At 40.2% G+C, this 22,447-nt stretch overlaps 2 protein-coding genes across 4 annotated transcripts; both read right to left on the bottom strand.

Moving 5' to 3' along the window:
- Positions 1-979: 979 nt before the first annotated feature.
- LOC146458445 (uncharacterized) lies at positions 980-22,188 on the bottom strand. Of its 3 annotated transcripts, XM_085090919.1 has the most exons (4): positions 21,953-22,188; positions 21,356-21,431; positions 2,735-5,880; positions 980-1,603 (listed from the first exon to the last, which is right to left on the bottom strand). In XM_085090919.1, the coding sequence occupies exon 3, from the start codon at positions 5,860-5,862 to the stop codon at positions 2,737-2,739; it is 3,126 nt and encodes a 1,041-aa protein (XP_084947045.1). In that variant the 5' UTR covers positions 5,863-5,880; positions 21,356-21,431; positions 21,953-22,188; the 3' UTR covers positions 980-1,603; positions 2,735-2,736. The 3 variants fall into 3 exon arrangements, with proteins under 3 accessions (XP_084947045.1, XP_084947046.1, XP_084947044.1); XM_085090920.1 differs by lacking the exons at positions 21,356-21,431; positions 21,953-22,188 and adding an exon at positions 10,796-10,872; XM_085090918.1 differs by lacking the exons at positions 21,356-21,431; positions 21,953-22,188 and adding an exon at positions 8,063-9,479.
- LOC146458446 (uncharacterized) lies at positions 14,664-18,918 on the bottom strand. The gene is made up of 2 exons (XM_085090865.1): positions 15,416-18,918; positions 14,664-15,040 (listed from the first exon to the last, which is right to left on the bottom strand). The coding sequence occupies exon 1, from the start codon at positions 18,916-18,918 to the stop codon at positions 15,418-15,420; it is 3,501 nt and encodes a 1,166-aa protein (XP_084946991.1). The 3' UTR covers positions 14,664-15,040; positions 15,416-15,417.
- Positions 22,189-22,447: the final 259 nt, after the last annotated feature.

Here is a 22,447-nt window from a genome sequence, read left to right as displayed (position 1 = left end):
ACGCCTCTTGAATACTCGAATTGTTCCTGTTCTTCTTGCTATGGTCCCTGAAAAAAACTCGAGGCGATTCTTGCGCGTTGTCCACACATCGCCTTTTTCGCCTCATCATGTTCTTCTGAAAACAGTGACTGTCTCTAATCTCAGCAGAAACGATCAGGTTTCGAGGTGAAAAACAATTCTGAATACGTCGGTTATCAGTTACAGTTACCTGGGTTACTCCTGAGACAAAAGGTTAGCTACCACTAAGGGAGAAGTCTAAACACCTAGACAACGAAACCGATAAAAATAGACATTCCAAAAGAAAGGTAACTCTTTAAAAACCTTAAAATAATGTGTCCCGTGTTGTGAAATGGATAAATAGAAGACTCCTCCCCGATCGTAAAGACGCACCTAGCACGCCCGCACTTTCGCGTTCGGTGCCAGGCTTCCGATTGCTCTAAAAGCAGGATGCGGCGTGGGAGCAAGGCTGCACAAATCGAGCTGCAGAGAGGAAGACTGAATATAGAAGCTTTACTGAATAACTTTATTTACCAAACTAAAAAATAATTCACATTACAAGGAATCGCAGGGTGTCTTCGTACAATTAAATTTCGATTAGTTCTAATCCAGCTACTAATACAAGGAATGATGCAACTGTAATTAACCTCGTACCGAGAGATCAATGTTTCTCTCGAATTCCCTAAAAGCACTAGTCACTGCAATCAAGTAACAAAAAATATTTCACAGAAAAGAGCGATTTTCAGAACTTTCCCGTTTGCTTTGGTTTTGCCTTACTATGATTGGCTGGCAAAGTGCGCGCCATTTTTTCAACCAATGGGAAGTCGAACCAATCAGAAAAAATCGTGACTTGGCTGCACGCGTTTTCCCGCTCTTGGCGCCCGTTACATGTATTTGCCTCGAATTCTGATTGGCTCATTGCGCTATTTACGTCTGTTGTGATTGGTCATATTTATTACTTTGGGTTTATTTTTACGAAAATCACTCCATATACACTACATATGAATGCCTCACAAGTCAGTATGATGATTCATGATTATTAATACCAGTTACCCCTATAAAAATAATAACAGTAATGCTAAAAGTAACTGGAAAAAAAAACAAATTCGACCACTGTACAGCTTAAGGAAACTAAATAATATCCTGGTTCCTTGATTTGCCTTTCATACAGGACCATTTCCAAAGTGTCTTTCTCATGATGGATGAAGGCCGTAACTGCAAACATCGAAAGACGCATGAAGTTGTCCAATTTGACTATGGTCGGTTTTAAATGTTAAAAGTATCACTAAAACAGTTCATTGTTCAATTCATTTGCGAATGTATAAAATATCCAGTGTTGCCGCTCACCAGCGTAAAACGTTGGTGGCCAGATTTCTTTTCTTCTTGGGACACTGAAGAAACGTTACACGGGAACCAACTGCTTTGAATAAGAACAACAACAGCCAGTAAAAGAGTGCGCGAACACCAAGCAGTACATCTCTTTGGCGGACGCTTTCTGTCCCGGTGTTCGTGTGTCTCACATCTCAATTGGTACACTGTTTAGCACTGAGGTTCCTGCCTGAAAGGAAGAGCTTATTTGTCGGGGCAAAAGCGGACGGGAAAATATCTGAAACCAAAAATAGATCGCAGCGTAGCTCATTAGAACCTCTACTTTCGTTACGCAGTTCTTGTGTGTGAGGGATACGGTCCTTTGTTTCTGTTTTTCAGTCACAATAAAAAAAAAATCTCTTCTAGAAGGGTCGGTGATAATTACCTATTTTTGAATATAACTAGGAATAGGCAGGCCCGTAGCAAGGCTAAAACAACTAAGGGGGCTCAGCAAAATGGTTAAGCAAAACTACCCCCCCCCCCCAAAAAAAAAAAACAAAAAAAAAAAACAGACTGATTAGGAAGTTTAAGATGCAAAAAGAACAAAAAAACAATGAATCACAACAACTGCATCACACTTTTTAGTACATATTTCTTTCGCCGTTTTTTGTACGTGGACTACCATGTGAAGTTTCCTAATTTCACGTTTGAAGGAGGACATAAACAAACGACGACAAATTTTTCTTTCTCTTTTAAAATTTGGCTTTAACCGGGCAGTAAGAATCCGACTGTGGGAGAATTTTTTCTCTGGGTCTTGAGAGGATATATTTGTGTCTTTCGACAACGCATGGACGCTTAATTGTTATACACGAAGGACATTTGTATTGCTATAAATGAGCGGATGCCTTGAAAAACTAGTTTATTTCAGCAGCTTTTAGGGCTTAAGATTGGTGGATTCGATCCATTTTGGTTCTGATTCACAGGGTAGGAAGTACCTTTGTTGTTATTGTTATATATAAAAACAAACTGTTAGCGAAGAAAACTGAAAGGTAGTAAACACATTTTTAAAGGGCTGTGAAAAGGCATTTGGAGCGTCAAAGTTGAAAACTAATTGCTGCACATTAATTTGGTTTAATTATTTATTTTTTGGCAAACTGTTTTGTAACCTCCAAAAATTCTGGGGGTGCTCAAGCCCCCCCTGCTACGGACCTGATAGGAGACGAGACAGTGCTTTCATAACTGCATCAACCCACTTCCCCGCCTATTTACTGACCAGTGTAGAGAATGTTAATAAACAAGACAAAAAAATAGATTACCATCAGTCACAAGAACAACTCGTTATTTTCTCTTCTCTAAAAAATGACATACGCCTCAAAAAATATTTCGGAAATTTTGCCAATTCTCTGGATCCAAATGAATTTCCACTAACCTTTATTTTCCAAAATCAAATGTCACGTCATCTCCAATCAGCATAAATGGCGCCCACTGTGCCTCGTCTGAAAAGCCATTAGCTCTCATCCACTTCATGGCCTGGTGAAGAGACTCACTGGCACTTTCACCACCAACAAGATGTTCATAGAAGCGACTCATGAACTGCTCTGTTGCTTCATCTTGTATGGCCCACAGGGTCACCAACACTGAGCGTGCACCGGATCCTAAGAATGCTCGAGCGATTCCAACAACTCCCTCGGATCTAATCTGTCCACGTGCACTGTGACAGCAGCTAAGGACTACCAGTTTGGCTTTCAGACGAACTCGTGAAATTTCAGCCATTGTCAGCAGGTAATCTTGTTCTTGTGGAGTCCCCTTAAAAGGGCGTGGAGGGGCTAGAGCAATTTCTCCTCTTTGGGCATCGCCATGGGCAGCAAAATGTATCAGACTTACTGAGTGTATGCTTTGAAGGACCGCTTGCTTTGTTGCGTGTTCTCCTAACAAAGGCTGAACTCCCAGCAGTCGTCCAATCATCTCTGTTTCCTTTCTTGCACAAGACAATGGCGATATCCACTTAGGATGTCCCTTGTAAGTCACGTGACCAACCTGAGGATCACCCACTATCAGTGCACCGGTCTGACTGTGATAATCTGCTGGACTGTCCTGGATGAGCTTCAACGTCATCAGCGAAGGGACAATGCGGAGCCTGAAAGACTCTGATAAATACTTCCCACTTTCATCCTTAAAAGCTGCAAATGGAACTTTGTACAGGATGCGTTCAGGAACAATGATGATTTCGGGTTCGTCAAGTAAGTCAGCCACAGGAGCGATGATCATTTTGTAACATTCAGAAAGACTCGGTGGTTCGTGGAACTGATTTTCATCGTCGTCTTCTGTTACGATGGGACGAGAGACTTCTTGGCTACATTCATGAGATGACTCACAGGTGAGATGACTGATGTTTGAAGGAGACAATGATCGATCTTCGTATTGCAACTGAGATAAACGAAGAAACTTTCTAAAGGTCACATCACCAAAAAAAAATAACCAAAAACTGTCGTTGATGTCCATTTGTCTGAAAAAAATTGCCTTGTTTTGTTTAATAACCCAGAAAAATAAATAGTCATTGTCATACGCAATGTATAAACAGACACGGCCACTTTCTTTCATGATCTTGTCTATGCCAACCCATGACTCTTGGTCAACTGATATTTGTATTTCCACACGATACCGAACCGACATCAGGTCTGCCAGGGCTCTAGCTCGTCCAAGCTCTACAACGTGAAGAGCTTCTTCATGTTTCCCAGTTGTACAAAACAATGAACTTAGAAGCTGATAGGGACAAACGTGCTTGTCTAAAAAAGAGATCTTAAATTGGTCGTTGTCTCTTAAAAAACCCCGGATTTCCTCGGACTTTTTTATGCTTTCAACGAGGTTTGACACTGCTTCATCTACATTTCCTTTCAAACAGAACGCGTCTTGTGTAAGGTTAAGGTGACTACTAAACTGCAGTTCAATGTCTCCAATCTTGTAGCTAAGCTCGAGCGCCTTTTCATGAAATTTCTCCGCCTTGGAATATTCACCGACACGGCGAAACATTGTTCCTAGTTGTCGGTAGGAGTGTGCTTCCCCTTGTTGGTCGCCGATTTTTTTGCTAATCTGAAGTGACTTTCGCATATGTTCTTCAGCCTTGTCATATTCGCCGACTTCACAAAACATCGCTCCTTGGTTTGCATAGAGTAATGCTATGTCCTTTGGGTCGGCTACTTCTATTGCCAGTGAACTCTGAAGTGCTTTCTGAAACAAATTTTGCGCCTTGACATATTCATCGAGACCTCTTAGTGCTGTTGCTAGATTTCCGGAACATGAAACCTCTCCATTTTTGTCGCCAATTTCTTTTTTAACCTGAAGTGCTTTCCGAACATATTCTTCAGCTATGACATATTCACCAAGAGACAGAAACATAACTCCTAAGCTTTCGTATGCTGCTGCTTGTCCTTTTCTGTCTCCAATTTCTTTTGTGATTGCGAGTTCTGTTTCGAAACATTCTTCGGCCTTTGCATATTTACCGAGATGGCAACACACACCCCCCAGGTTTCCATAAATAACTCCTTCCCCTGTTTTGTCACCGATTTCCTTGGTGATCAGAAGTGCTTTCAGATGGTGTTCTTCAGCCTTGATAAATTCGCCTTTTGAATAGAACACAGTTGCTAGGTTCCCATAACATGACGCCACTCCATTTTTGTCGCCAATTGCTTTCATTATCCCAAGTGCTTTCTGAATGTATTCTTCAGCTTTGATATATTCACCACAATGAATAAACAAAGCTCCCAGATTTGCGTATGATAACGCCTCTCCATATTTGTAACCAATTTCTTCGTTGAGGTCAAGTGATTTTTGATGATACTCTTTAGCCTTGGTAAATTCACCAACAGACTGAAACACAGCTCCTAGGCTTTCGTATGCTAATGCTTGTCCTTTTTTGTCACCAATTTCTTTATGGATGTCGAGTGCTTTTTGATGATATTCTTCAGCCTTGTTATATTCACTAACGGATTGAAAAAAAGCTCCTAGGATTCCGTAAGAGGATGCTTTTCCTTGTTTGTCGCCAATTTCTGTACTGATATCAAGTGCTTGCTGGAGAAATTCTTCAGCCCTAGCATATTCACCGATAGAATGAAACAGAATTCCTAACCTTTCGTAACATACTTTTTCTAATTCCCTTTTGCCAGTTATTTTTATGATGGAGAGTGCTTTCTGGTATAGTTCTGTTGCTTCTGTATATTTACATTGACGCTCATACAAATCTGCCAATTGAATAGTTACCTTTGCTTCCTTGTCTCTCTCTCCAAAATCGCGGCGTAATACTAGAAGCTTTCTACCCCATTTTATGGCACTTGTGTGATCATTGATAAGGGCGTAACCATTGAACATTAGCAAATACGGGAAGCTCTGCAGGGCTAATTTGACAGATCTTTGTGTCATATAGGGGGCGATGCTGTTGATGAGAATCAAGCATTCTTTGCATAACTCGATGGCTTTTAAAACGCGGCTGGTATTGAGAAGAAATAGAGCAACGACCATTCCAATATGGATGGCTTGGAAAACGTTTTTGACATTGGCCATGGCAGGGTCTTTTAGAACCTAGAGAAAAATAATACAGCCAAGTGAAACGTTGTAATGTTTTCTCCAAGAAAATTGCAAAATGATTTTAAACAAAATAAGTCTAAGAATGACGTCATTTAAAGTCATGTTTCCTTTTTAGACTTGGTGAACAAAATCAATTTATTTGCAGATTATGTGTTGAATATAAATTAATTGTTGAAAGAAATGTGATGGTATATTCCCAGCCTGGTGAATGAATGAGAATGATGATTATTCTAGAAAGTGACGCAGGCATACTCGGAAAAAAAAAATCCGAGCACTCGGATTTCTTTTTTCCGAGTATGCCTGCGTCACTTTCTAGAATAATCATCATTCTCATTCATTCACCAGGCTGGAAATATACCATCACATTTCTTTCAAATACCACACGTTCGACATTCAAATCCTAGCAGTATGCAGGATGTTTGTCCCATGAACCTAGTTTAATGACCTTAGTTCCCACGACTCTCCTGTAGCTCAGTGGTAGAGCATCCGAACTAGTAATCGGAAGGTCTTAGGTTCGACTCCTGATAGGAGCACTCGGATTTCTTTTTTCCGAGTATGCCTGTGTCACTTTCTAGAATAATCATCATTCTCAAATTAATTGTTGTTTCCCGTTATTTTACTCCTTGCTACATTTACGTGCAGTGACCAGTATCAATCAAGGGTGAACATTTGAATAATAAAAATCGTTATTACGAATAAGAGCACTTTATTTAACGCGGTAAATACACTTAGCATTGTGTGCTCACTGGTGCTGGTGGCAGTTTCAACCACACCACATGTTACAATTACTGTCAAAATTTCCGCGCGCTGATTGGTTCGTTGCTATTTTGAGTACAGACAATAATCAAAGTGACACTATCGTTAAGTCGTGGAAATGGCGATGGAAGTGGCCGTTGATGCCATGGGTCCAACTACAAGGTGGCTTTTATTTATAATAGTTTGGAATAGTCTTTGAATTGTAATAGTGACGGTGATGTCATTGCGGAGACGCTCTTAGGGCTCTTCTTGCGTTTGTCCACCACGGTGAGGCGGGGAGGGGGAGCGAATGCGTTACGAGCGCATGGAGATTTGTCGGAATTTTTGTATGAAACGCCTAAACTAGCCGTGAATGGCTTGAGTTTTGATACAATTTCTGAACATTTTATAAAATATATTTTAGATTTGGTCGCGGGCAATCCTAAACGAGATCTTTAAAAGCAAAAATACCGGCTTTTTAGCCGAGAAGATCGTAAGCGAGACCCAAATCCGGAATTTACACCCTAAGCGAAACGAGCGTCAGCCTACGGAAATATAATTGTTGACCATTGTTATTAGCGATGTAATTACCACTTTCTGCTTCATTTTCCCGTAAAAAAGCCACACTTAAAGAAATAACAAAGAGATTTGAGGGTCACAGTTGCCTTTCAACACTGTTTAGGAATACTTGTACTATGCGAACTACCACTGAGGGACACAAGCATGTGAATGTCAGTGCGCATATTTTCCTTTGCTGAAGTCACAATTTAATTTTTTAATTCACGAGTCTTTTCACGTTATTAATTTATTTATTTTTGTGTTGTAGAAAAACAGAGCAAGCTTTTAATAAGCTTCGTCATTCAGGAAGTGTTCTGTTGCTGCTTTAAAATGAGCAAGAAAAAAAATGCTGCTGCTGTCGGAAATCCATTTACATGTAAGGAAAATAATTTGAATATCCTTCACAAATAGGTCCTTTAGCCTTTTCTGATCGAAAGCTGAAACGCAAAATCTTCAAACTCAAAATCGATGCCATTCGACCAAAAACATCGACCGAAAAAGTCAGTTCGTTACGAAATCTTTTCGCATTTCATTTCGATCAGACACTCGGCGCTAGCTACTCCAGCAGTGATCGACGTTGTTTACAAATGAAATGTGTTTCTCAATTTGTTTGTTCAATTTTCATCATTTTTATTTTTTTTATTATTTTTACAATAATACTGATGAGGCTTTTTTATGTTTAGCAGTCCTTATATTGATAAGATAGAGACCTGGATAGAGACGACAATTACTACCCGCCTCTACCGAGGCGTCTGACTTGCAGTCTAGTTGTACTCATTCTTATTGTCATATACTTACGAGAAGCAGGAGATAAATGTTTTCTAAACTCAGAGGAGCTCGGTACGTTTTTCCTTGAATAATGCACAATAAATCCTTTAATTACCTTGCCTTTATGGAACAAGCTCAACGTTTTCTTGTAAGGAATTCTAGAAGGTTTTCTGTCGTTACGGTGAGCGCGTTTGTAGTTGCGAATGGACTTCGTCCTTGATCTGGGGATCGCCACGGATTGCTGATCAGTTTTCCTCCCATCGTCAATAACTGGGTCCTTCGACTGCTCGTCATACTGGTTGGCCACCCAAGTACTCCCGTTTAGCAGCATGGGTTGATCGGTTGTGTCACTGTTTGTCACATCACTAATGTTGTTCAAGTTCGATTGAATTGTCTTTCGTGACTCATAGCTTGCTAGACTTCGAAATAACTTTGATAAACATTGGCATACTTTGACAGCTTCGAGGTCACTCTCTAAATGGAAATCAATTTCAAGTGGAATTTATTAATCCCTCGTGAGCTCAGGGGATCGACAAGGACTTCTGTCTTCTCACTCAGCGTCAATTCGACTTCGACATCAAGATTTACGCGTCGGTGAGTGGAAGGCGGTGCACAGTCGGTCTTAATTGTATCAATGCACATTTGTCAAGAATCCTTTGCTTCACCTTCGAAGAACACCATTTTGTCACTTCTTCAGACACTTGCTTCTAATGTTGGAGAATGCAGCGAGAATGCGTCCAAAGCACTAAAAACAGCCATGCAATGGCGACCCACCTGAAATCAGGTCAGTGTGTCACAACTTTCTAAGCCGTGTAGTGTTGTGATTCGTTGGTGATTAACTAATAGATCGAGCTTCTGGCTGGCGAGTGACGTGGGATTGGCTATTATTTCACTTCCGGTTACACCGGAGTGAGTGATTTATTTGCATACGGAATGCCACTATGACTCGTGGATGCTAAAGCATATCCACGAGTAAAAATGACGTCAGATACATACATATATATCTTTATTTGGTAAAGCAGGTTAAAAATGGTCGCAGCCAGAGGCTGATGTGGACCTGCTATATACATAAAATGCAAAAATAAGATAATAAAAATACCATTTACGACAAAAGATATGCTGGTGTTAATAGTTAGGCTAAAAACGACTGATTAAGAAATGAGAAGAAAACTAAATTTTTCTTAACAAAAAAAGCTATTTACAGAACTTTAATCAACCTAAAAATAATTGTAATTGTCATCTTTATTTGACTTTGTTGGTACCTTGAATGAGAAATTATTTTAATATGTTCTCAGAAAATCTTCTTAGGATATGCTCAATACTGTCATTTAACTTAACAATGCGATGACTTGACCCCTATACTGGAATGTTTCTTTTCCAATTTCAAACTTAGGTCTTGGGATCTCCAGTTGATTTCCATTGCCCGATGATCTGGTCTGTGTCTTCAAATTGAAAAAGTTTTTTTTTATAGATATTGGTACCTTGTGATGTCGATCTTAAAGGATATCATATATCAGAAGTAGGAGGCGCTTTTTACGGAAGTGAGAGATCGGAAACCAATTCAGTATTTGAAGACTTGTTCGATCGGCTGCAGTTAGTCCCTGTCGATGTATAGAACGGGCAGCTCTTGCACGAAACGGGTCTAAAGAATCCATAAGTACTGGAGAGCAGTTACCCCAAACTACCAAGCCATAGGTCACAGCCGGGATAATAGATTGAAAATAAATCTCTTCTAGGACATTACTAGAAAGATTCTTCATTCTTCTTAGTACCCCAACTTTCTTTGTGAAAGATTTCTTTATATGGTCATTATGTGTAAACCATGCTAGCCTATTATTAATGCAACCACAAGGCCCAGGCAAGAGGTGTGGTTGACTACGTTAATATATTTACTTCCAAAAAAGATTGGTGGAGTGGGACCACTGATAATAACAATACCTTTATTTATTACCTTTGGCGATAAGAATTACGGTAATTTTGCAGTAAAAAAGAAATTCAAAACACATGCTTATATACAGTAATAAAGCATGATTTATTACAAAGCAATACTTCAGACTCGATAGGATGGATACAGAGTCTATTCTAGCTCCAGAGTGGTAGTTGTTCAAAGCTGTTGTAAAGTTGTGTGAATACTTGGTCTACATTCTTTCCTACATAGTACATTGTGGTATCATCTGCATACATGAACACTTTCCCCAGTGTGATAGAAGTAGGCAGGTCAGTAACGTATATGGTATGCAACCCGCGCGCTTTTTCAACGGAAAATGAAACAAATTCCCCTTGTACTTTTTCATGTTATTGTAAAAACAAATCGAAATATGATTCAAGATGAAATTACAGCCACTTCTCTTACTCAAGGCCTATTACGTTATATTTGGTCCGCGGCGCAGGCTAGTGAGTTGCTTGGCAACATGTTTGTGAGTTGCGTGGCATGATTTTCTTTCGTTTACTATATCTCATTGTCACCGATGTCCGATTCTTGGCCGTTCCCCCCACCCCCCAAAAAAGCAAATTAATGAACAACGCAATGCACATCTGTCTGGAAAGACAGATCGAGTTTTAGTCGCTAATGAGTTTTTAGGGTTGTTGCTATGCAAACGACGGTCGCAACTTCTCAACAAGAATCCAAAAACAATGGATAAAGATGATTTGTGTAGTTAAAATTTATTACGACTTCTATTTCTGGCGTGTCTTTTTCCCCTCGGATGATGATTGACATGTCTCGGGTGATCGATTTCTTCAGCTAATTTTATATATGCTGCTAATAAACTCTCAGTTGATATTTACAAACAGTTCAAACACTATGAGTACTATTTTACAAAACGAGATGCCGGATTTAAGAGCTTACCGTGTTTCGACAAGTTTTCTTTCTGCATTTATAAATTTAAATTAGCGGGCACACAACCAATCAACCAGAACTTTCCCTAAAAAATAATGAAAGATGCAAATTAAGCTCAGCTTTCCGTCTCTGGTTTTAATATAACAGATTTAAGCATTAAAGCGAAAAATGTTAATAGAGTCATTGCAAAAGGAGCAGAGAAAATACAACATGATGAAACATCGGTTTGTCCTCAACACACACAAAAAAAAACTGTTTTATAGAGAACAGAAAATGTTGCTTTTGACAGAACATTAGTTCTGTGCATGGCTGGTTTGTACCATTGTTCATTTGAATATAAATTCATTTTTGTTGCTTTCACTGAAATTTCACTCACTCAGACGAGAAATGCGTTTCTTTGTCTGTTTTTACTCCTTTGGTGGTTATCACTTTCAGGATACCATACATGATGCAGTTACTCAGTTGTGTTTTGTTTCAGATTGAATATTTTACACGAATTGGTTCGATTTCCTCAATCATCCGTTCAAACTCGCAGACATGTAAACGAGATCACACAGAACCACAACAAATCTCTTCACAAAAAAATCAAGTGATCGAATTAAAGCAGCTAAACGTTGATACCTCGTATTGCTTTGCCTCTTGACTGCTCAAGATACACAAGATCAATTTATACTCACCAAGACGGACTTCTTTTACATGCAGCTAGAGACCGAAAGTAGTTTAGTATGACGTCATGCGTCTAAAATAATTTATAAAAGAACTCTTTATTTCAATAGCCAATAAGCTTCTCGAGCTGATTATCGCATAAATAAAGTCAAAACAATCTCCTCTTGTCACTTTAATTCTGGTTTGTTTTTCGTTTCAGTTGAGTGAAATTTTGCAAAACAATTCTTGTCTCCTGCTGTACGACAGACGGTGTGATACGGCGTGTTTTATTTTACCTTTCAATGAGTTAGCAACGAACAACCAGCCGTCTTAGTAAAAAAAAAGGAAATGTAGGGACAAGAAACACTTGCGTTTCCTTGTGAGCTATTTTTGCCTATTTTACTTCATGATTTTCCTCGTGTGGCGACCGATATTTATTAACGTCAAGTTCAGTAATCCCCAGCCCGTTCGCTGCTGTGTTCCGCCATCTTTCACAAATTCATCCATCTGCTCTCCCCTCAATTTTCAACAAGTTCTATTGGCAAGTTTTATTGATGTGTTTGCTCAGTTTTCCAGCAATTCCCACCCCTTGGGCTGACCCGGCCGGGGCGTTACTGGATTTACTGAAAACAAAGCAGCAGATGTCTTGCGGCGAGGACAAACGCGCTGTCCCCATGCCCTACGGTGCGCCTAAAAATTAAGTTGATTTCTTAGTTTCTGGCGTCAATCGCATGTTTCCTGCGCTTGGCACCGGGTGATCTTTTTCCTACGCTTAGTGCCAATTGCATGTTTCCTACACTTGGCACTGGATGGTCTTTTTCCTGTGCTTGGTGCCAATTGTTTCCTGCCCTTGGCGCGGGGTGGTCTTTTTCCCGCGCTTGACGCCAATTGTATGTTTCCGGCGCTTGGCACCAGGTGGTCTTTTTCCCGCGCTTTGCTGCGCTTCAATTTCTGCTTGGTTAGGCACGCTGATTGCTCCTGTTATGGTTGGTCGGGTGTATAACTTCTTCTTCTTAATTTTGTAGCACTCGTCTGTCATGCATCTGTTTAAAATGCTTATTGCCCAAAGTTTATTGTATTTTGTATACTGGGGGCACTTTCCATGAAGCCAAAATTTTTTATTGGGAATTCCGGAAACTGTCTGTGTCAAATGGTAAGGATTTTTTTCCATTCGTTTCAAACTTGTTATCTCATTGGTATATAAAAAAAACTTACAATTGGCGCAATAATGACACAACAAGACAGCAAAGTGGAAATGGAAATTTTGTACAAATGGACTGTCGGTAGTTTCCGTTCTGACCAGTGGGAACGGAAAAAGAGAAGTACCCCCGAAGGTCGTCCATTTGTTCTGAGAAATTTCTGTTTGATCCGCGCCTAATATTTGCACTGCAATCGAAAATTTTACCTAAATGGAAGTGAGCTGGGTTTAACTTGCCTTGCTCAGTTGTTCTACTTGCATGCGCTGCATCGAGTACAATTACCGTAAGTTCGACTTCTGCGCGACAAGTTGATCGGAAGGCGTCTTTATTTCAATCAAAATCAACTTTGGTGCGATCTTGGTAGCGACGACCGATTCCAACGGGGTCCTTTCTCTCGAACCTTCTTTGCGCGCGCACGTCTCCACCTGGTCTGATCACGTGATTAGACCTAAACTAATCATGAGCCTTGTTATCAGAAAGAAAAGCATATATAGTCTTATGTTTGAAAGGTACAGCGTAGGAATCAAGGTCGCTCTTATGTCGTACGTTTAGATTTCGCTTTACCTAATTTAAATCAACCGAACTGATTTGGACTGACGCCATTCCACTGAGGTGAAGCGCTGCCGTAACACTTGGTTGCTCGCGTGAGAGGTTCTCAAGTTGTGAACCGTGCGTTACCTAAAAGTCTCCCAGAGATGAACATACGAGTAATGCCGTTTGTCATGACGGTGGCAATTCTCCCTTTTACCTCGAGGACAACCTTCCGAGAAGCGAAAATCAACGCCTCTTGAATACTCGAATTGGTTTCGTTCTTCTCGCTATGGTCCCTGAAAAAAAAAAACTCGAGGCGATTCTTGCGCGTTGTCCACACATCGCCTTTTTCGCCCCATTTTGTTCTTTTGAAAACAGTGACTGTTTCTAATCTCAGCAGAAACGACCAGGTTTCGCTGTTAAAAATAATTCTGAATACGTCAGTTATCAGTTACAGTTACCTTGGTTACTCCTAAGACAAAAGGTTAGCTACCACTAAGGGAGAAGTCTAAACACCTAGACAAAGAAACTGATAAAAATTGGCGTTCCAGAATAAAGGAAACGCTTATATAAAAATCTGAAAATAATGTGTCCCGTGTTGTGAAATGGATAAATCGAAGATTCGTCTTCGATCGTAAAGACGCGCCTAGCACGCCCGCACTTTCGAGTTCCGTCCCAAGCTTCCGATATTGACATAAAGCTTCGATCGCTCTAAAAGCACGATGCGGCCTGGAAACAAGGCTAAATAAATCGTGCGACAGAGAGAAAGACTAAATATAGAAACCTTACAAAATAACTTTATTTACCAAACTTAATAAATATTTCACATTTATAATACAAGGAAACTTCGTATAATTAAATTTCGCGATTAGTCCTAATCCAGCTGCTAATACAAGGAATGATGCAACTGTAATTAACCTCGTACCGAGAGATCAATATTTCTCTTGAATACTAGTCACATGCACTGCTATTAAGTAACAAACAATATTTCACAGATAAGAGCGATTTTCAGAACTTTCCCATGTGCTTTGCTTTTGCTTTTGCTTCTATGATTGACTGGCAAAGTGTGCGCTTTTTTTTCAACCAATGGGAAGTCGAACTGATCAGAAATAATCGTGACTTAGCTGCACGCGTTTTCCCGCTCTTGGCGCCCGTTACAAGTATTTGCTTCGAATTCTGATTGGCTCGTTACGCTATTTACGTCTGTTGTGATTGGTCAGATTGATTACTTTGGCTTCAGTTTTACGACACTCAATTGAAAACCGCTTTATATATACTACATATGAATGCCTCACAAGTCAGTCTGATGATTCAAGATTATTAATACCAGGTACCCCGATAAAAATAATAAAAGGAATGCTAAAAGTAACTGAAAAGAAACCCAGACTTGACCACTGTACAGGTGAAGAATGCTAGATATTATCCTGGTCCTTTGATTTGTCTTTCATATAGGACCATTTCCGAAGTGTCTTTCTCGTGATGGATGAAGGCCGTGACTGCAAACATCAAAAGACGCATGAAGTTGTCCAATTTGACTATGGTCAAAAGTATACGAAAACAGTTCGTTGCTTAATTCATTTGTGAATGTATAAAAATACATTGTCGCCCCTTACCACTGTCAAACGTTGGTGGCAAGATTTTTTTTCTTCTTGGGACACTGAAGAAACGTTACACGGGAACCAACTGCACTGAACAAGAACAACAACGGCCAATGAAAGAGTGCGCGAACACCAAGCAGTGAATACCTCCGGCGGACGCTTTCTGTCCAGGTGATGGCGTGTCTCACATCTCACTTGGTACACTGTTCAGCACTGAGGTTGCTGCCTGAAGGAAAATGTTTATTTGTCGGTGCCAAAGCGGACGGTAAAAACATCTGCAACTAAAAACAGATCGCAACATAGCTCTTTAGAACCTCTACTTCCGTTACGCAGCTCTTTTGTGTCAGGACTACGGTCCATTGTTTCTGTTTTTTAGTTACAATAAAAAAAACCTTCTAGAAGGGTCCGTGATAAATACCTATTTTTGAATTAAACTAGGAATAGGAGACGAGACAGTGCTTTCATAACTGCACCAACCCACTTCCCCGCCTATTTGCTGACCAGCCTAGAGAATGTTAATAAACAAGACAAAAAATGGAGTATCTTCAGTCGCAAGAAAAAATCCTTATTTTCTCTTTTCAAAACAATAACATACATCTCAAAAAATATTTGGGCGTTTTCACCAATTCTCTTAATCCAAATGAATTTTCACTGACCTTTACTTTCTGAAATCAAATGTCACGTTATCTCCAATCAGCATAAATGGCGCCCACTGTTCCACGTCTGAAAAGCCATTAGCTCTCATCCATTTCATGGCCTGGTGAAGAGATTCACTGGCACTTTCCCCACGAACAAGATGTTCATAGAAGCGACTCATAAACTGCTCTGTTGCTTCATCTTGTATGGCCCAGAGGGCCACCAACACTGAGCGTGCACCAGATCCTAGGAATGCTCGAGCGATTCCAACAACTCCCTCGGATCTAATCTGTCCACGTGCACTGTGACAGCAGCTAAGGACAACAAGTTTGGCTGTCAGACAAACCTGTGAAATTTCAGCCATTGTCAGCAAGTAATCTTGTTCTTGTGGAGTCCCGTTAAAAAGGCGTGGAGGGGCAAGAGCAATTTCTCCTCTTTCAGCATTACCATGGGCAGCAAAATGTATCAGACTTACTGAGTGTATGCTTTGAAGGACCGCTTGTTTTGTTGCGTGTTCTCCTAACAAAGGCTGAACTCCCAGCAGTCGTCCAATCATTTTTGCTTCCTTTCTTGCACAAGGCAATGGCCGTATCCTCTTTAGCTCGCCCTTGTAAGTCACATGATCAACCTGAGGATCACCCACTATCAGTGCACCTGTCTGACTGTGATAATCCGCTGGACTGTCCTGAATGAGCTTCAACGTCATCAGCGAAGGAACAATGCGGAGCCTGAAAGACTCTGATAAATACTTCCCACTTTCATCCTTGAAAGCTGCAAACGGAACTTTGTACAGAATGCGATCAGGAACAATGATGATTTCGGGTTCGTTAAGTAAGTCAGCCACAGGAGCGATGATCATTTTGTAACATTCAGAAAGACTCGGTGGTTCGTGGAACTGATCTTCATCGTCATCTTCTGTTACGATGGGACGAGAATCTTCTTGGCTACATTCATGAGATGACTTACAGGTCAGATGACTGATGTTTGAAGGAGACAATGATCGGTCTTCGTATTGCCCCTGAGATAGATGAAGAAACTTTCTAAAGGTCACATCACCAAAAACTTCATCCACGTTTCTTTCTTCTTCTTTGTTACCAAAACTGTCATTGATGTCCATTTGTCTGAAAAAAATCACTTTGTTTCGTTTAATAACCCACAAAAATAAATAATCAAAGTGATATGAAATGTATAAACAAACACAGCCACTTTCTTCCATGGTCTTGTCTATGCCAACCCATGACTTTTGGTCAACTGATATTTGTACTTTCACACGATACCGAACTGACATCAGGTCTGCCAGGGCTCTAGCTCGTCCAAGCTCTACAACGTAAAGAGCTTCATAATGTTTCCCAGTTGTACAAAAGAATGAACTGAGAAGCCGATAGGGAGAAACGTGCACGTCTAAAAAGGAGATCTTAAATTGGTCGTGGTCTCTCAAAAAGCCTCGGAGTTTCTCGGACGTTTTTATGCTTTCAACGAGATTTGCCACTACTTCATGTATGTTTCCTTTCAACCGCAATGTGTCCAGTGTAAGTTCAAGGTGACTCCTAAACTGCAGTTCAATGTCTCCAATCTTGTAACTAAGCTCTAGCGCCTTTTTGTGAAATTTCTCAGCCTTGGAGTATTCTCCGATACAACCAAACATCGTTCCTAGGTGTTCGTAACAGGATGCTTCCCCATGTTGGTCGCCGATTTTTTTTCTAATCTGAAGTGACTTTCGCAGATGTTCTTCAGCCTTGTCATATTCGCCGACGTCACAAAGCAGTGCTCCTTGCTTTTCATAATCTCTTGCTATCCCACTTTGGTCGCCAATTTCTATTGAAATCTGAAGTGCTTTCTGAATAAAGTTTTTAGCCTTGTCATTTTCACCGAGAGCTCTTAATACTGTTCCTAGATTTCCGTAAGATGAAGCCTGTCCTCTTTTGTCGCCAATTCCTGTTCTGATCTGAAGTGCTTTCTGAAGATATTCTTCAGCTTTGATAGATTCACCAACAGACTGAAACAGAACTCCTAGGTTTTCGTATGTTGCTGCTTGTCCATTTTTGTCTCCAATTTGTTTTGTGATTACGAGTGCTTTCTCTAAACATTCTTCAGCCTTGGAATATTTACCGAGAGAATGAAACACTGCCCCCAGGTTTCCATAAAAATGTGCTTCTCCTTTCTTGTCACCGATTTTTTTTGTGATCTGAAGTGCTTTCAGTTGGTGCTCTTCAGCCTTGATAAATTCGCCTTTTGATTGGAACACACTTCCTAGGTTCCCATAAAATGACGCCACTTCCTTTTTGTCGCCAATTGCTTTCCTAATCCCAAGTGCTTTCTGAAGATATTTTTCAGCCTTGGCATATTCACCGAAATATTGAAACACAGTTGCCAGATTTGAGTATGACAACGCCTCTCCTTTTTTGTCACCAATTTCTTTGTGGATAGCAAGTGCTTTCTGATAATGTTCTTTTGCCTTGATATATTCACTAAGGGATTGAAATACAGTTCCTAGTTTTCCGTAAGACGATGCTTTTCCTTGTTTGTCGCCAATTTCTGTACTGATATCAAATGTTTTCTGATAAAATTCTTTAGCCTTGACATATTCACCGAGAGAATGAAACACTGTTCCCAAGTTTGCATACACGGATGCCTCTCGCTTCTTGTTGCCAATTTCTTTTGTGATCTGAAGGGATTTCTGAAGGAATTCTTGAGCCTCGACATATTCACCACGAGACAGAAACACAGCTCCCAGGTTTGCGAGGTCTGCAGCCTCTCCATCTTTGTCGCCAATAGCTTTACTGATTTTAAAAGCTCTCTCAAGAATTTCTTCAGCCCTGTCATATTCACCACGTGACAGAAACAAAGTCCCCAGGTTTCCGTAACATGATGCTTCCCCGTTTTTATTGTTAAGTTCCTTTGTCATACGAAGTCCTTTTCGATAATGTTCTTCAGCCTTGACATATTCGCCGAGAGATCGAAAAACTTCTCCCAGGTTTGAGTAAACTGCTGCTTCGTAGAACTTGTCGCCAATTTCTTTGGTTATCTGAAGTGCTTGCTGAAGAAATGTTTCCGCCACAGCATATTCACCGACATAGTAAAACAGATTTCCTAACCTTGCGTAACACACTTGTTCTAATCTCCTTTCGCCAGTTGTTATTATGATGGAGAGTGCTTCCTTGTACAGCTCCGTTGCTTCTGTAAATTTACATTGACGCTCATACAATTCTGCCAAAATAATAATTACCATAGCTTCGCTGCCTCTCTCTCCAAACTTACGGAGTAATATTAGATTCTTTCTACCCCATTGTATCGCACTTGTGTAATCATTGATAAGGGTGTAACCAATGAAAATTAGAAAATATGTGAAGCTGTAAACTAATTTGACAGATGTTTGTGTTATATGGGGGGCGATGCTGTTGATGACAATCAAGCATTCTTTGCATAACTCGATACCTTTTAGGACACGGCTGGTTCTGAGAAGAAATTGAGCAGCAAACATTCCAATATGGATGGCTTGCATAACTTTGTTAATGTTGTCCATGTCAGGCTCTTTTTTAACCTAGAAAGAAACATAATACAGTTCGTTGCTATTTTGAGTACAGACAAAAATTAAAATGGGCTCCCTAGCTTTTTTCCTTCGTCGCAGTCACAAATTTGCAAATTAATTTATGCATTAAACTATGCCCTCTCCTAGTAGGGATGTATTGTTCTGATTGTCTTCAACAAAAACTGGCCAATGAAAATCCATTATCGGCACGTATATCGCGAGGGAGGGCACAGCATCACGCGTAAATGCCACTATTATTCTTGGTTTTCACATGACGTCATATTTTTGGGTTTTAATCTTCATCACATAAAAGAAATATAAATTTCTATCGGCTTGCTTGTTTTCAGCAGGATAGCATTCTTTGTTTTGAAAATAGAGCAGTTCGAATTTTTGATTTACGCGCAGTGGGTGACAGAAGGGTTGCTACTCTAAACATGTTACTTTCTTGAAAACATTGATTTGCCCCTTTATTTTTTTTTTAGATCTGATCAGCTAACATGTAATAGAAGCGTTTATGTCAATGAGTGAAAGTTCAGCAGAGAGAAGAAAGGCTTTGAAATGGCCAAGGTAAACTCCAGATGTTTTTTCTGGTTTCCGACCGCGATGTTGGTGCATGGCGTCCCATACTAAGCTCTGTAATTTTCCGTGGTACATTTTCTCGAATAACTCGATTATGAGATATTGCACAGCCCTGTGGCTTTCACACGTTGTTTATGTATCACTCCTCTACAACATATCAATTTCTTGACTTTATCTATTGAATGGTTGAGGATTTTATTTTTTTACTTGCGTGACGATATGTGAGGTGAAAACCACCAATAGGCATCTTCTTCATGTTATTGTAAAAACAAATCGAAATATGATACAAGATAAGATTACAGCGACTTCTCTTACTCAAGGCCTGGAGAGAGAGTTGCTTGGCCACATGTTTTCGCAGGAACGTAAGTTGTGTGGCGTGATTTTCTTCCGTATGTCTTATTGTGTCCAATTCTTGGCCGTCCCCTGCCTTCTCCCCTCCCCCCCCCCCCCCTCCACAAAAAAATAAATAAATAACGCAATGCACATTTGTCTGTAAAGAGACATCGAGTTTTAGTTGCCACTGCGTTCTTAGGGTTGTCGCTATACAAACGACGGTCGCAACTTCTCAACAAGAATTCAAAAACAATGGATGAAGATGAGTTATGCAGTGTTTAATTTATTACTAGAAATACGTGACTCGCAAAACCTCGCGAAGCTCGGGGTAGGTGTACAGTTGATTTCTAGTGAAGGGGCAAAGGCAGCTAGAAAATATCAATGGTCTCGTTTTCTCCTTTGAACAGCCCCACCCTGCTCAAATTGGTTTTAACACACCCACTCTGTGTGATGTCATTCTCACAGACTATGGGAGTGATACACTGTAGTTAACAGCACGTTAGGGATACAGCATTAGAAATGTGAAGGGGAGGGGGGGGGGGGGGTGTCCCAAATAAGGTAAAACAATGGTGGAAAACCAACATGTAGGCAAAGAGAATCCTGCATTGGAAAAGAAGTATGGAAAAGTATTGCACCCTGCTGGTTGTGAAAAACAGATATATCTTTCCAGACAGGCCCCCTCCCCCCCTCACCCTCAGGTTCTATAAATTGCATTGATCTCGTTAGTCTTCACGGATTTGAGAAGTAGTCACTCAATAGTGTAAGCATTTAACAGAGGGCAAAATAATAGATACTATAGTCTTTGTTAAGTGTTACCCTGCGCAACAGTCTCCCTCTCCCACCAATCCTTTCACTGACAGAAGTGATCTGCATTATTTTAAATGCTCCTTATTATTTCAATCCACTGCCAAGCAGACATCGACAGACAGATAACAAGAGTGGTCCATTTGCATCACAATTTGTTTGTGTTTCACCAATACTAAACATTTTTCACTCCGTGATGAATCACACGTTCGGCCCTCAATGAATAAACATGAGAGTGCGCCTTTGAGAGGCAGCGGTTTTCTTTTATAGTTACCAGTCCTGACAGCTTTAGGCCAGTTGAAACCGGTTGTGTTGCATAGCAACTACGAAATGCGTCTGACGTCAGCCTGTCTTCTATTGCTGCCTAGCAACCTTTCTTTTGTCTGACGTCATTCATACTTTGTTTGCGCACTGTTGCCAGGCAACAGCACGGACACCTTCAAAGAAATATACTATACATACATACATACATATATATAAATATATCTTTGGCTCGAATTCGCGCGGCTTAGCTCCCGAGCGCGGTCTTCGGCCCGACAAATTTATTAACCTCGCTACGCTCGGGCCCGCGAGGAATGACTTTTATTTCTTGCGTGTCTATTTTGCATCGGCTGGTAATTATATGCTGCTAAAAAACTGTCAGTTGATATTTACAAACAGGTCAAACACTATGAGTACTATATTACAGAACTAGACGCCGGGTCTAGGAGCTTACCGTCTTTCGAGAAGTTTTCTTTCTGTATTTATAAATTCAAATTCGCGGGCACACAACCAATCAACCGGGACTTTCCCTGAAAAATAATAAAAGATGCAAATTAAGTTCAGCTCTCCGTCATTAAAGCAAAAGGTACTAATAAAGTCATTGCAAAAGGAGCAGAGAAAATACAACATGATGAAACATCAGTTTGTCCTCAATACAAAAAAAAACGTGTCATAGAGAACAGAGAATGCTGCTTGCGATAGAACGTTAGTTTTGTGTATGACGGGTTTGTACCATTGTTCATTTGAATATAACTGAATGTAACTTTAATTTACTTCTGTTGATTTCACTAAAATTTCACTCACTCAAACGAGAAATGCTTTTCTTTGTCTGTTCTTACTTACTCCTTTGGTTGTTATCACTTTCAGGATACCATACATGATGCAGTTACTCAGTTGTGTTCTGTTTCAGATTGAAAATTTTACACGAATTGGTTCGGCTTTCTCAATCATCCGTTCAAACTCGCAGACATATAAACGAGATCATACAGAACCACAACAAATCTCTTCACAAACAACAAATGATCGAATTAAAGCAGCTAAACGTTGATACCTCGTATTGCTTTGCCTCTTGACTGCTCAAGATACACAAGATCAATTTATACTCGCCAAGACGGACTTCCTTTTACATGCAGCTAAAAATCGAAAGTAGTTTAGTATGACGTCATGCGTCGAAAATAATTTATAAAAGAACTATTTGTTTCAATAGCCAATAGGCTTCTCGAGCTGGTTGTCACATAAATTAAGCCAAAACAATCTCCTCTCGTCACTTTAATTCTGTTTTGTTTTTCGTTTCAGTTGAGTGAAATTTTGCAAAACAATTCTTGTCTCCTTCTGCACGACAGACCGGCGGTGTGATACGCCGTGTTTTATTTTACCTTCCAATGAGTTAGCAACGAACAACCAGCAGTCCTAGTAAAAAAAAAGGAAATGTAGGAATAAGGAACACTTGCGTTTACTTGTGAGCTATTTTTGCCTATTTTACTTCATGATTTTCCTTGTGTGGCGACCGATATTTATTAACGTCAAGTTCAGTAATCCCCAGGCC

The sequence above is a fragment of the Pavona decussata genome, unplaced genomic scaffold, assembly GCF_977016875.1.
Source record: "Pavona decussata unplaced genomic scaffold, jaPavDecu1.1 SCAFFOLD_233, whole genome shotgun sequence".
Lineage (NCBI taxonomy): Eukaryota > Metazoa > Cnidaria > Anthozoa > Scleractinia > Agariciidae > Pavona > Pavona decussata.
Note: the sequence above shows the minus strand (reverse complement) of the source record. Positions and strands in the feature narration are given on the sequence as shown.

Coding starts and splice junctions, on each gene's coding strand:
- LOC146458446 (XM_085090865.1), bottom strand. CDS start 18,918: ATGGACAACATTAACAAAGTTATGCAAGCCATCCATATTGGAATGTTT.
- LOC146458445 (XM_085090918.1), bottom strand. CDS start 8,278: ATGCTGCTAAACGGGAGTACTTGGGTGGCCAACCAGTATGACGAGCAG. Junction 5,881..8,062: donor GCTTGTTCCATAAAGGCAAG/GTAATTAAAGGA, acceptor ATTTTTCTCTAG/GTTCTAAAAGACCCTGCCAT.